The 14,884-nt window shown below is 44.9% G+C and overlaps 1 protein-coding gene across 1 annotated transcript in view; it reads left to right on the forward strand.

The window, feature by feature from the left end:
- si:dkey-40c11.2 (drebrin) overlaps window positions 1–5,469 on the forward strand; it is a 48,765-nt gene extending 43,296 nt beyond the window's left edge. Inside the window, exons 5-12 of the mRNA XM_046348018.1 lie at window positions 2,484–2,618; window positions 2,890–2,967; window positions 3,463–3,614; window positions 3,773–3,827; window positions 3,924–3,998; window positions 4,342–4,450; window positions 4,619–5,113; window positions 5,239–5,469. Of these exons, the coding sequence (XP_046203974.1) occupies window positions 2,484–2,618; window positions 2,890–2,967; window positions 3,463–3,614; window positions 3,773–3,827; window positions 3,924–3,998; window positions 4,342–4,450; window positions 4,619–5,113; window positions 5,239–5,321 (1,182 nt within the window). The 3' untranslated portion in view covers window positions 5,322–5,469. The remainder of the gene's footprint in view (window positions 1–2,483; window positions 2,619–2,889; window positions 2,968–3,462; window positions 3,615–3,772; window positions 3,828–3,923; window positions 3,999–4,341; window positions 4,451–4,618; window positions 5,114–5,238) is intronic.
- Window positions 5,470–14,884: the final 9,415 nt, after the last annotated feature.

Below are 14,884 nucleotides of genomic sequence, written 5' to 3' on the forward strand. Positions count from 1 at the left end.
CGTCTCGTCGTTGTTGTAATCAAGCCTACCACTGTTGTGTCGTCCGCAAACTTGATGATTGAGTTGGAGGCGTGCGTGGCCACGCAGTCGTGGGTGAACAGGGAGTACAGGAGAGGGCTCAGAACGCACCCTTGTGGGGCCCCCGTGTTGAGGATCAGCGGGGAGGAGATGTTGTTGCCTACCCTCACCACCTGGGGGCGGCCCGTCAGGAAGTCCAGTACCCAGTTGCACAGGGCGGGGTCGAGACCCAGGGTCTCGAGCTTGATGACGAGCTTGGAGGGTACTATGGTGTTGAATGCCGAGCTGTAGTCGATGAACAGCATTCTCACATAGGTATTCCTCTTGTCCAGGTGGGTTAGGGCAGTGTGCAGTGTGGTTGAGATTGCATCGTCTGTGGACCTATTTGGGCGGTAAGCAAATTGGAGTGGGTCTAGGTGTCAGGTAGGGTGGAGGTGATATGGTCCTTGACTAGTCTCTCAAAGCACTTCATGATGACGGAACTGCGCATGCTCGGAGGGCGCGGCTGGGGATGCCGTCTGGGCCTGCAGCCTTGCGAGGGTTAACACGTTTAAATGTCTTACTCACCTCGGCTGCAGTGAAGGAGAGACTGCATGTTTCCGTTGCAGGCCGTGTCAGTGGCACTGTATTGTCCTCAAAGCGGGCAAAAAGTTATTTAGTCTGCCTGGGAGCAAGACATCCTGGTCCGTGACTGGGCTGGATTTCATCTTGTAGTCCGTGATTGACTGTAGACCCTGCCACATGCCTCTTGTGTCTGAGCCATTGAATTGAGATTCCACTTTGTCTCTGTACTGACGCTTAGCTTGTTTGATAGCCTTACGGAGGGAATAGCTGCACTGTTTGTATTCAGTCATGTTGCCAGACACCTTGCCCTGATTAAAAGCAGTGGTTCGCGCTTTCAGTTTCACGCGAATGCTGCCATCAATCCACGGTTTCTGGTTAGGGAATGTTTTTATCGTTGCTATGGGAACGACATCTTCGACGCACGTTCTAATGAACTCGCACACCGAATCAGCGTATTCGTCAATATTCCCATCTGACGCAATACGAAACATGTCCCAGTCCACGTGATGGAAGCAGTCTTGGAGTGTGGAGTCAGCTTGGTCTGACCAGCGTTGGACAGACCTCAGCGTGGTTAAATAAAGTTCGTTCAGAGCCATCGATGTGTCTGTTGGGGGGGGGATATATACGGCTGTGATTATAATCGAAGAGAATTCTCTTGGAAGATAATGCGGTCTACATTTGATTGTGAGGAATTCTAAATCAGGTGAACAGAAGGATTTGAGTTCCTGTATGTTTCCTTCATCACACCATGTCCCGTTAGTCATGAGGCATACGCCCCCTCCACTCTTCTTACCAGATAGATGTTTGTTTCTGTCGGCGCGATGCGTGGAGAAACCCGTTGGCTGCACCGCCCTGGATAGCGTTTTCCCAGTAAGCCATGTCTCCGTAAAGCAGAGAACGTTGCAGTCTCTGATGTCCCTCTGGAATGCCACCCTTGCTCGGATTTCATCAACCTTGTTGTCGAGAGACTGGACATTGGCAAGAAGAATACTGGGAAGTGGTGCGCGATGTGCCCTTTTTCGGAGTCTGACCAGAACACCGCCGCGTTTCCCTCTTTTTCGGAGTCGTTTCCTTGGGTCGCTGCATGCGATCCATTCCGTTGTCCTGTTTGTAAGGCAGAACACAGGATCCGCGTCGCGGAAAACATATTCTTGGTCGTACTGATGGTGAGTTGACGCTGATCTTATATTCAGTAGTTCTTCTCGACTGTATGTAATGAAACCTAAGATGACCTGGGGTACTAATGTAAGAAATAACACGTAAAAAAACAAAAAACTGCATAGTTTCCTAGGAACGCGAAGCGAGGCGGCCATCTCAGTCGGCGCCGGAAGTCAAAAGCTGTTACACAACTAAGTCCACAGCCAAGAGGAAACCACTGGGGGGAAAAGCTTTCATAGAACTACTTCAGAGTGTTTGTATGTGCATGTGTGTGTGTGTGTGTGTACATATGATGTCAGGGGGTAAATGAAAAAGGTGGGAAAATATCACTTTCTCTCATTTGGAATGCCGGAGTAGAATTCTATCTGAGCGATGTAGTTTCACACATTTTGATACTGTAGCAGCCAATAAAAATGCCATTATTTAGTCCGGAAAGTTCAGGAAAGGTTCAAGGGACATCATGCAAAGAGTCTGGGGCACAGCTGTAGTGTGCAGACCAATTTTCAGCTGATGGTTATCCTCGCTTGGAATGTCAAACAATGTTCAGGACTGCAACTTGTTTCCCTTCAATAATCTTTCATGCTGACATGTTTCAGAACAAGCTTGTTCATCAGAGCACTGTCTGGGGCAGATATGAACATACAGCAACCAACCTGTCACTAGTGCATTATAGACTTTACATCAGATGCCTGTGTAGCAGCTCCCCACTGTACTCACACACACACTCGCTTTCGCTCTCTCAGGAGGCCTATGTGTTTATCAGTGCTGAGAGTAAGGAGGATGTGACAGAGGAGAAGATAGGTGCTGAGCTCAATAAAGTCTGCTCCCCGACAGCGCATGTCAGAAGAAGCAGTCGGTCCAAGGACAAGGAGACAGTGGTGAGTGGTCCCCTTGCAATACCATCTCTATCCACAAGAGGGGGTGCTAACACCTGGACACATCCTGGAACTGTGCCACACATTCAGATTCTCTGTTTTAATCTCTTGTCATAAATTGTACTTACTGTATGTTTACTTTTTTAATAAATCAATCACGAGTTAAAAACACCCAAGGCTCCTTGTCAATAGTCTAAGTTACAAACTGTGTGTTCAAACAGTGTTGTTCTCCATTAACACTCTTTCCTCTGCGTTTGTATCTCTCTGTTGACAGGGCACAAACTACAGAAAGACTAACGCTGCCATGGAGATGAGCCGCGCCAACAGAGACTCCTTCTGGGCACGTGCAGAGGTAGTTTACACAGGCACACAGTCACAGCTACCCACAGCTAGCAGGTAGTGGTTAGAGCTTTGGGCCAGTAACTGAAAGGTTGCTAGATCGAATACCTGAGCTTACAAGGTAAAAATCTGTTGTTCAGCACAAGGCAGTTAACCCCCTGTTCCTAGACCAGTTAACCCACTGTTCCTAGACCAGTTAACCCACTGTTCCTAGACCAGTTAACCCACTGTTCCTAGACCAGTTAACCCACTGTTCCTAGACCAGTTAACCCACTGTTCCTAGGCCGTCATTGTAAATAAGAATTTGTTCTTAACTGACTTGCCTAGTTAAACAAAGATGAATTAAAATGTAAAAAAGTTACCCTCATAGCTTAGACAGTTTTTCTAGTAATCCATCAATGTAACAGACTTAGTATTTACCTTCAATGTTCACATCACATCTTTAACATTCACATTATCAACTGTTATTAAGTCTTCATCTATTGTGTTCCATCTCTCTCTCTCTCAGCGTGAGGAGGAGCGGAGGAAGGAAGAGGAGAGGAAGCGTGCAGTGGAGGACAGACGACGTTGGGAGAAAGAAAGAGTTTTGAAGGAACAGAAAGAGGCTGACGAGAGGGAGAGGAAGATGAACAAGAAACTACAGATGATCGAAGAGCAGAGGTCAGGACTAGGACACACACACACACACTGACTCAAGACTCAAACGATCTCTGACTCAAGGGTATCCTCTTGTGGCCATGTCAGGTATTGAATGTGTCCTCGTAATTGGAAAGGCTACCTAAGACCTATAAGGTCTCTGACATCTCTGTATCTCTCAGGAGAATGCAGGTCCAGCTGGAGGCAGAAGTGAGGAAACAGGAGAAATCTAGATGGGTGAGAGAAATAACCAATTAGTGAGGAAGTTATTGGGCTACTGAAGTGTGTCTGAACTCTTGTGTCTGAATTCTGACCTCTGTTGGGGTGTGGCAGGAGCTGCAGGAGAGAGAGCATGAGGAGGACATGAGATTTCGCTTCAGACGCAGCGAGTCCATTGAGAAAGCAGCAGTGAGTCTCTCATACTGACCTCTCTTCTCCATATAAACTCCCATCATACTCTTCTCTAAACATACTACTTCCTTACCTGTTGTACCTCTTGCATACGATGTATCCCAATGCTCTGAAATGGCTTCCAAGTCTGCTGTCCTTCATCTGCACAGATCTGAAAACACAGGATAGGGCAAAGGAATATGGCTTTTTATAGGAACCTGTCTGCTTCTGTCAAGCCGGCGCAGATGAAGGGAAGGAATGGAGAGGAAGGAGTAGAGGAGGCAGCTCTTGACTATTGAGACCTGTAGTTTTCTTTACATCATTCAGTAAAGCATGGTGTGATTCCTCCTCCTATCTGTAGGAGGCAGCGATGCTGGTATCACAGCGCTCCATGAACCCCAGAGAGTTTTTCAGACAGCTGTCATCAGTATCATCCCATAGCCCATCCAGCCCCGGCTCCCCCCGCACAGGTAAGTCGTGTGTGTGAGTGTTGACAAACCAAGAAGTGGCTCTATGCAATGTGTGATTATGAAGCCAGTAACAGACAATCGTGCCTGAACCTTAACAACCATTATCTGCCTGGTTGTAGTGTATTTCTTCATGTTGGTCTTTCTTCCCTCCCCTCTCTCTCCACACAGTCAAACCTCCATTAAGGCGGTACCAGCGCAGCTTGACTGACACAGCATTCAACTTTGGGAAATCGGACAGCCCCATCCCCACTTCCCCCCGCAGTCCCACATTGGTCTCCCGCTTCCCAACCTCCCCCTTCCACCGCACCATGTCCCCGCCCAGCCCCATCTTCCGCCCAATCAGCTCTCCCCAGAGCCCTCGCGCGCCCCTGGTGTCCCCTCCGAAATCGGCCCTCCACTCATCCCCACCTGTCTCAGCCCAGGCTACTCTCCCATCACCCAGCCTCCAGTCTCCGCTCCAAACCCAGCCCTCTGCCATCCCAGCCTCTCCAGGCCTCCTCGCCAACATGTCCCTCACCTCCCCTCTAGAGAACCAGCTCCAGGCCCAGTTCCGGCCCCAGTCCCAGCCTGAGTGCTTCCCCTATCCCCTAGTTTCCCTGAAGCCTGTCTCAGCACCACAGCCTCCTACTGCCCCTGTGCCAGAGAGTCCACTGCAGCCAACAGGTAGTTCCCCATCATACACACAGCCTACTGTAGAGTGACCATTGATGTCTTTCATACCGTTATAGTGGGTTCTCAGTTTATCAGGGCTGCACTTAAAACAACATTGGTAATTATCTCTCTTCCAGAGCAGTACACAGCTGTACAAGTTGTACTGGTGGAGGAAGATGAAGATGAAGAGGAAGACCAGGCAGGCAGAGCCCAGCATTGAGAATACCGAGCCAAACCCAAATATGAAGGAGGGAGGGGAGGGCTCAGCACAGGATTCAGACCTTACATCAGTACAGGAGCCTATGGCAGAGGAAGGGGAGGAGGCAAAGGAAGCTGGACAAGAGAAGGGACAATCCGATTACAGCCAGGTCTCTGCTGAGCCATTCCTGGTCGAGCTTTCAGAAGAGGAGCAGGAGCCAGCAGTAACAGGTATACTTTGTACACGACCGGTCAAAAGTTTGGACACACCTACTCATTCAAGGGATGTTCTTTATTTGTACTATTTTCTACAATGTAGAATAATAGTAAAGACATCAAAACTATGAAATAACACACATCATCATGTCGTAACCCAAAAAAATAATAAATAATATTTGAGATTCTTCAAATAGCTACACTTTGCCTTGATGATAGCTTTGCACACTCTTGGCATTCTCTCAACCAGCTTCACCTGGAATGGTTTTTCTTTTTATTTATTTTAAAATATTTTTTACCCCTTTTTCATGGTATCCATTTGGTAGTTACAGTCTCATTGCTGCAACCCCAGTACGGACTCAGGAGAGGCGAAGATCGAGAGCCATGCGTCCTCTGAAACACGACCCAACCAAGCCGCACTGCTTCTTGACACAATGCCCACTTAACCCAGAAGCCAGCCGCATCAATGTGTCGGAGGGAACACCGTACACCTAGTGTCAGCAGCACTGCTCCCGGACCGCCACAGCAGTCGCTAGTGTGCGATGGCCAAGGACATCCCTGCCGGCCAAACCCTCCCTTAACCCGGAAGACGCTGGGCCAATTGTGTGCCACCCCATGAGTCTCCCGGTCACGGCCAGCTGCGACAGAGCCTGGACTCAAACCCAGACTCTCTAGTGGCACAGCGTCACTCGGGAGGTCCTTGGAATGCTTTTCCAACAGTCTTGAAGGAGTTCCCACATGCTGAACACTTGTTGGATGCTTTTCCTTTACTCTGCAGTCCGATTCATCCTAAACCATTTCAATTGGGTTGAGGTCAGGTGATTATGGAGGCCAGGTCATCTGATGCAGCACTCCATCACTCTCCTTCTTGGTCAAATAGCCCAATAGTGTTGGGTCATTGTCCTGTTGAAAAACAAAATGATAGTCCCACTAAGCCCAAACCAGATGGGATGGTGTATCGCTGCAGAATGCTGTGGTAGCCATGCTGGTTAAGTGTGCCTTGAATTCTAACAAAATCACAGACAGTGTCACCAGCAAAGCACCCCCACACCATAACACCTCCTCCTCCATGCTTTACGGTGGGAAATACACATGCGGAGAAAATCCGTTCACCTACACCGCGTCTCACAAAGACACGGTGTTTGGAACCAAAAATCTCCAATTTGGACTCATCAGACTAAAGGACAAATTTCAACTGGTCTAATGTCCATTGCTCGTGTTTCTTGGCCCAAGCAAGTCTCTTATTATTATTGGTGTCCTTTAGTAGTGGTTTCTTTGGAGCTATTCAACCATGAAGGTCTGATTCACGCAGTCTCCTCTGAACAGTTGATGTTGATGTGTCTGTTACTTGAACTCTGTGAAACATTTATTTGGGCTGCAATTTCTGAGGCCGGTAACTCTAATAAACGTATCCTCTGCAGTAGAGTTATCTCTGGTTCTTCCATTCCTGTGGCGGTACTCATGAGAGCCAGCTTCATCATAGCACTTGATGGTTATTGCGACTGCAAAAAGTTATTGAAATGTTCCGTATTGACTGACCTTCATGTCTTAAAATAATGATGGACTGTCGTTTCTCTTTGCTTATTTGAGCTGTTCTTGCCATAATATGGACTTGGTCTTTTACCAAATAGGGCCATCCTCTGTATACTCCCCTAACTTGTCAAAACACAACTGATTGGCTAAAACACATTAAGAAGGAAAGAAATTCCACAAATTAACTTTTTATAAGGCATTTGAAATGCATTCCAGATGACTACCTCGTGAAGCTGGTTGAGAGAATGCCAAGAGTGTGCAAAGCTGTCATCAAGGCAAAGGATGGCTATTTAAAGAATCTCAAATATAAAATATATATTTGGTTTGTTTAACACTTTTTGGTTACTACATGATTCCATGCGTGTTATTTCATAGTTTTGATGTCTTCACTATTATTCTACAATGTAGGAAATAGTAAAAAATAAAGAAAAACCCTGAATGAGTCTGTGTTCTAAAACTTTTGACCGGTAGTGTATGTTGTTTTTGCATCTCGTATAGACCTGTCCTATTATCATTTGTATTTTTTTTAAACAGGCTAAATACAACAATTGAAAGAGAATAAGAGTTTTATGTAATGAGAAGGTTGTGGAAAAAGTGTGTGACACATCACAGACACGATATAACCACTGACATGTTATGTTTCAGATGCAGAGGTTATTCTTCAGCTAATCACACAAAAGGTTGTGGTCCCGTCCACCAATGGGGTGACCGATGAGGAGGAGTTGGTGGAACACAATGGTACAGGTATGTTACCCCACTCATCCAGTGAGAGGGATCTACACTAGCCTACATTACCCAAGTTGCTCTCAAACTGAATGAACCCTTCATGTTGATGAGATGACAAAGAATAGACATACCTACATTGCAATTCCCTATCCTTTTCCAGGAATCCTCTTCCTCGTGGGCTTTTAAATCAATGAAGGCGATTGAAAAGTACACACTTGCTTAGCGTAGGGTAGGGAACCAGAATACAACCACTGTCATGGTTCCTCTTTTCCAGAGCGATCCATGAGTCCACCTGAAAGGGACCAAGGTACTCCAGAGTTGGCTGTTTGTTTTGATGAAGAGGAGGAGGACTTTGTTGAAGAGAATGAGGTTGAGGAGATTTCAGAGAATGGACAAGAGGTATGGAATGTTACACAAAGTCAAGAGGTATGGAAACACACAGTCATATGTACCCTGCCACCCTATTCACTACTGGGCTTCAAACCCGGTCCTGGAGACCCACACGGTGTGCAGACCTTTGTTCCAACCCTGTATTAATAAAAAGACACGATGATAAGTTGATAAGTTATAAAAGGTGTGTTAGTGCTGGTCTTTGGGTCTCCAGGACTAGGATAGAAAAACACTGACTAATTTAACATGAATGTCATGTCGATAACAACCAGGCGAGGGCTCTGCAATGGGAAAAATAGTGAATTGTGACATTTTCCTCAGACAGGGGCCATTCATGATTATTTTTCTCTGTTTCAGACGTGTGTAAGAGCTCTCTATGACTACCAAGCAGGTCAGTTCTCAGTGTAACCATGGACACACATGCACACCTACACATACACACAGACATACACTATGATTCTCTCTGAGTGTTAAACTTTCCTTTCTCTTTCCTCACAGAAGATGAATCCGAGATCTCCTTTGAGCCAGGTGACATCATAAGTGCGGTGGAGACCGTGGACAAGGCCTGGTGGCAGGGCTGCACTAAAGATGGACGCCAGGGACTCTTTCCAGCCAATTACGTGGAGACCATCTAGACACACACACACATACACACTCAGGGACTGAACACTTGTTCCCCTACATTGAAAACACCATAGTGTACTTTCTATATACATAGACTTCCTTAGCTTCAATAGACACACAATGAACAAACTTCCCTTGGAATCCATGCCATCATCTGCCCCCAATCCAACTCGCCTGTGTTGTGATGGAAGACCGTGTCTCCTGTTCTATCCAGTTAGACTCCTAACTGTCAGAAACACACAGTTGAGGTCCACCAAGATGTCTCCTTCGTTCCCTTCACAAGAGGAAGGACTGGGAAAGAGGGACCACCAGACGGGATGTCTGCAGGCTCAAAATGAGTCCCTCTACAACTACTATTTTGATGATTGTTACACTAAGCGATACTGTCTGTGTGAATGTGTCATTTCCTTGGTACATTTAACAGTGTTTTCGATGTTAATTAACTGAAACGTAAGGGACTGTCTTTCTTGTTTCTGTACTGGTGGTACGGTATGTGTATATAATCTGTTATCTAAAGCTTTTTTTTATCCAAGCGGAGTGGTATTCCTATAGTACATTTGATGCTAATAGATAGCATTATGTACATTTAAAATGCTACTTGTAACTGTCTTTTTGAAGTGAGAACTTAAAGTTAAAGGTTTGTTTCTACAAGTGTGCATGGTTTGTACTCCCTGCATTTACTCCACATTTACAAATAGTACCATTTACAAACATATAATACTCTTAAACATTAGCATATACATACAGTATATCACAAAAGTATACAGTATATATCACATTTTTGTAAATATTTGAGTATATCTTTTCATGTGACAACACTGAAGAAATGACACTTTGCTACAATGTAAAGTAGTGAGTGTACAGCTTGTATAACAGTATAAATTTGCTGTACCCTCAAAATAACTCAACACACAGCCATTAATGTCTAAACCGCTGGCAACAAAAGTGAGCACACCCCTAAGTGAAAATGTCCAGTCACTACTTTACATTGTAGCAAAGTGTCATTTCTTCAGTGTTGTCACATGAAAAGATATACTCAAATATTTACAAAAATGTGAGGGGTATACTCACTTTTGTGATATACTGTATATATATATTACAGGTCTTGATTGTTTTTATTACATTAAAAGACATACTATTTTGAAGTTATATTTCTTTATGAAAATAGCAGAAACATGAAGCAGAAAATAACTATCATGCATATTATACTATTAAATAAAACGACTTTTCTTTTTACTACAAATGTAAATTGTTACTTTTTAATCACTTTCAGAACTCTAGAATTTATTTTAGAACATGAATTCTAATTTCATTGAATCCAACCGAATAATAGTATAGTATGTATTTTTCCTCACAAAAAAAGCTTTGTACCATTTTAAAGCGTAAAACACTTGTACATTGTACTTCAGCTTGAGATGGATATTTACTCTGAGCTTCATGAGAATAAATATTTTTAAATTCTGAAAAAAATTATGGCTATGTACATTTTTGCAGAGTTTTCTACCAAGTTACATATATTAGCGTCATGTTTCCGTTTTGCATCCCTCGTCTAACACACGTAGTGGACGTTTACTTGATTATTGATCAAGTGACAACTTTAAACGTTCCTCACATGTTCACTGTCTTCTCCCCTCTCTTCACCCTCTCTCTTCACTCCCTCTCTCTTCACCCTCTCTCTTCACTTCCTCTCTCTTCACTTCCTCTCTCTTCACTTCCTCTCTCTTCACTTCCTCTCTCTTCACTTCCTCTTCACTCCCTCTCTCTTCACCCTCTCTCTTCACCCTCTCTCTTCACTTCCTCTCTCTTCACACCCTCTCTTCACACCCTCCCTTCACACCCTCTCTCTTCACTTCCTCTCTCTTCACGTCCTCTCTATTCACTTCCTCTCTCCTTCCCTCTCTTCACTTCCTCTCTCTTCACTCCCTCTCTCTTCACTCCCTCTCTCTTCACCCTCTCTTCACCCTCTCTCTTCACTTCCTCTCTCTTCACACCCTCTCTTCACACCCTCTCTTCACACCCTCTCTCTTCACTCCTCTCTCTTCACTCTCTCTCTTCACTTCCTCTCTCTTCACTTCCTCTCTCTTCACTTCCTCTCTCTTCACTTCCTCTCTCTTCACTCCCTCTCTCTCTCTCCCTCTCTCTTCACCCTCTCTCTTCACCCTCTCTCTTCACTTCCTCTCTCTTCACTCCCTCTCTCTTCACTTCCTCTCTCTTCACTCCCTCTCTCTTCCCTCTCTTCCCTCTCTCTTCACTTCCTCCTCTCCTCTCTCTCTCTCTTTCCTCTCTCTTCACTTCCCTCTCTTCACTTCCTCTCTCACTTCCCCTCTCTCTTCACTCCCTCTCTCTTCACTCCCCTCCTCTCTCTTCACTCCCCTCCCTTCACTCCCTCTCTTCACTCCTCTCTCCTTCCTCTCTCTTCACTCCCTCTCTCTTCACTCTTCCTCTCTCTTCACTTCTTCACTTCCCCTCTCTTCACTTCCTCTCTCTTCACTTCCTCTCTCTTCCTCTCTCTTCACTCTCCTTCCTCTCTCTTCACTTCACTCCTCTCTCTTCACCCTCTCTCTTCACTCCCTCTCCCTCTCTCTTCCCTTCACTCCCTCTCTTCACTCCCCCTCTCTCTTCACACTCCCCTCTCTTCACACCCTCTTCACTTCCCTCTCTTCTCCCTCTCTCACACCCTCTCTCTTCACTTCCCCTCTCTTCACTCCCTCTCTCTTCACTCCCTCTCTTCACACCCTCTCTTCTTCTCTTCACCCTCTCTTCACTTCCCTCTCTCTTCACTCCCCTCTCTTCACTTCCCCTCTCTTCACTTCCTCTCTCTTCCCTCTCTTCACTTCCCTCTCTCTTCACCCTCTCTCTTCACTTCCCTCTCTCTTCACTCCTCTCTCTTCACTCCTCTCTCTTCACTCCTCTCTCTTCACTCCTCTCTCTTCACTCCCTCTCTCTTCACCCTCTCTCTTCACTCTCTCTTCACTTCCTCTCTCTTCACTTCTCTCTCTTCACTCCCTCTCTCTCTTCTCCTCTCTCTTCCCTCTCTCTTCATTCTCTCTCTTCACCCTCTCTCTTCACTTCCTCTCTTCACTCCCTCTCTCTTCACACCCTCTCTCTTCACTTCCTCTCTCTTCACTTCCTCTCTCTTCACTCCCTCTCTCTTCACCCTCTCTCTTCACTCCCTCTCTCTTCACTCCCTCTCTCTTCACTCCCTCTCTCTTCACTCCCTCTTCTTTTTATATATATATTGAACCTCCTTCTGTAGCTCAGTCTCTTACTCCCTCTCTCTTCACTCCCGCTTCTTAACGCCTCTCTTAGTGGGTTCGATTCTCTTCACTCCCCACCTTCACTCCCTCACTCTTCAGAATGTACTTCCCCTCTCTTCACTCCTCTCTCTTCACATGACTGTCCCTCTCTCTTCACACCCTCTCTCTTCAACCCTCTCTCTTCACAATCTCTATTATTTTTATATCTTACACCCTCTCTTCACTTCCCCTCTCTTCACTCCCTCTCTCTTCACTCCCTCTCTCTTCACTCCCCCTCTCTTCACTCCCTCTCTCTTCACTCCCTCTCTCTTCACTCCCTCTCTCTTCACTCCCTCTCTCTTCACTCCCTCTCTTCACTCCCTCTCTCTTCACCCTCTCTCTCTCTTCCTCTCTCTTTACTCTTTTCTCTTCACTTCCTCTCTCTTCACACCCTCTCTCTTCACTCCCTCTCTCTTCACACCCTCTCTCTTCACTCCCTCTTCTTTTTTTATATATATATTGAACCTCCTTTAAGTAAAAGACAGGTTGGAGTCATTAACTTGTTTTTCAACCACTCCACAAATTTCTTGTTAACAAACTATAGTTTTGGCAAGTCGGTTAGGACATCTACTTTGTGCATGACACAAGTCAATTGTTTACAAATGATTTCACTGAATTCACTGTATGACAATTCCAGTTGGTCAGAAGTTTACATACACTAAGTTGACTGTGCCTTTAAACAGATTGGAAAAATCCAGAAATTATGTCATAGCTTTAGAAACTTCTGATAGTCTAATTGACATCATTTGAGTCAATTGGAGGTGTACCTTGTCGTGGAAATTTCCTCTATTTACCAAATCATGGGAGCAAACCACACACACAAGTCAGAGTTAGTTATCAAAGTATATCTTTAATTATATGAGCTCTATCACAATCCTGTGACTCTCAGGTAATTCAGTGTCCCTCAGTGAATTCTCTGAGAGCCCCTCTTACAATGCAACTGAGATCCTTTAATAGCAAAGAACACACATAGTCAGACAGCATAGACATAATAAATCGTTCAGCTTTGTCTCCTTACTCAAACCCCAGAACCATAAACCAATCCTCCATATCAACAGGCATATATCAAATTGTCATTTAGATACAACCAATTCTAAATACAACCAATCCTGGACAAGCTCACGGAGAGGAGAGTGAGGCTATAGGTTAAGATAAAAGGGAACATGAGAATGATTCCAGACACTGCCACCCTCCTTTCCCCACTAGAAAAAGGTAGGGAGTAAAAGATATGTTTACACATGATGACACTTTGACCCTCTCTGCGGCCCATGCAACTTAGTCTTGACATAAAACAGATAACTGCAACCTCGCCACAGTATTATACAAAAATACCATTCTGATGAGAAATAACTTACACACATTTGATGAATATAAAACATCTTACATATGTTACCAACAAATTCTGAATCTTCCACGACAACCTGTGGATGTATTTCAAGGCCTACCTTCAAACTCAGTGCCTCTTTGCTTGACATCATGGGAAAATCAAAATAAATCAGCCAAGACCTCGGAAAACAAATTGTAGGTCTCCACAAGTCTGGTACATCCTTGGGAGCAATTTCCAAATGCATGAAGGTACCACGTTCATCTGTACAAACAATAGTACGCAAGTATAAACACCATGGGACTACTCAGCCATCATACCACTCAGGAAGGAGACTCGTTCTCCTAGAGATGAATGTACTTTGGTGCGAAACAACAGGAAAGGACCATGTGAAGATGCTGGAGGAAACTGGTACAAAAGTATCTATATCCACAGTAAAATGAGTCCTATAACAACATAACCTGAAAGGCCGCTCAGCAAGGAAGAAGCCACTGCTCCAAAACCACCATAAAAAAGCCGGACTATGGTTTGCAACTGCACATGGGGACAAAGATCATACTTTTTGGAGAAATGTCCTCTGGTCTGATGAAACAAAAATAGAACTGTTTAGCCATAATGACCATCGTTATGTTTGGAGGAAAAAGGGGGAGGCTTGCAAGCCGAAGAACACCATCCCAACCATGAAACACGGGGGTGGCAGTATCATGTTGTGGGTGTGCTTTGCTGCAGGAGGGACTGGTGCACTTCTCAAAATAGATGGCATCATGAGGGAAGGGAAATTATGTGGATATATTGAAGCAACATCTCAAGACATCAGTCAAGAAGTTAAAGCTTGGTTGCAAATGGGTCTTCCAAATGTACAATGACCTCAAGCATACTTCCAAAGTTGTGGCAAAATGGCTTAAAGTCAAGGTATTGGAGTAGCCATCACAAATCCCTTACCTCAATCCCATAGAAATGTTGTGGGCAGAACTGAAAAAGCGTGTGCGAGCAATGAGGCCAAAAAACCTGCCTCAGTTACACCAGCTCTGTCAGGAGGAATGTGCCAAAATTCACCCAACTTACTTGGGGAAGCTCGTGGAAGGCAACCCGAAACGTTTGACCCAAGTTAAACAATTTAAAGGCTATGCTACCAAATACTTATTGAGTGTATGTAAACGTCTGGGAATGTGATGAATGAAATACAAGCTGAAATAAATCTCTATACACTATTATTCTGACATTTCACATTCTTAAAATAAAATGGTGATCTTAACTGACCTAAGACAGGGAATTTTTACTGGTATTAAACATCAAGACTTGTGAAAAACTGAGTTTAAATGTATTTGTCTAAGATGTGTAAACTTCTGACTTCAACTTTATAAGGGTAGCCTGGTGGTTAGAGCGTTGGACTAGTAACCGGAAGGTTGCAAGTTAAAACCCCCGAGCTGACAAGGTACAAATCTGTCGTTCTGCCCCTGAACAGGCAGTTAACCC

The sequence above is a fragment of the Oncorhynchus gorbuscha genome, linkage group LG04 (genome assembly GCF_021184085.1).
Source record: "Oncorhynchus gorbuscha isolate QuinsamMale2020 ecotype Even-year linkage group LG04, OgorEven_v1.0, whole genome shotgun sequence".
NCBI classification, from domain to species: Eukaryota; Metazoa; Chordata; class Actinopteri; order Salmoniformes; family Salmonidae; genus Oncorhynchus; species Oncorhynchus gorbuscha.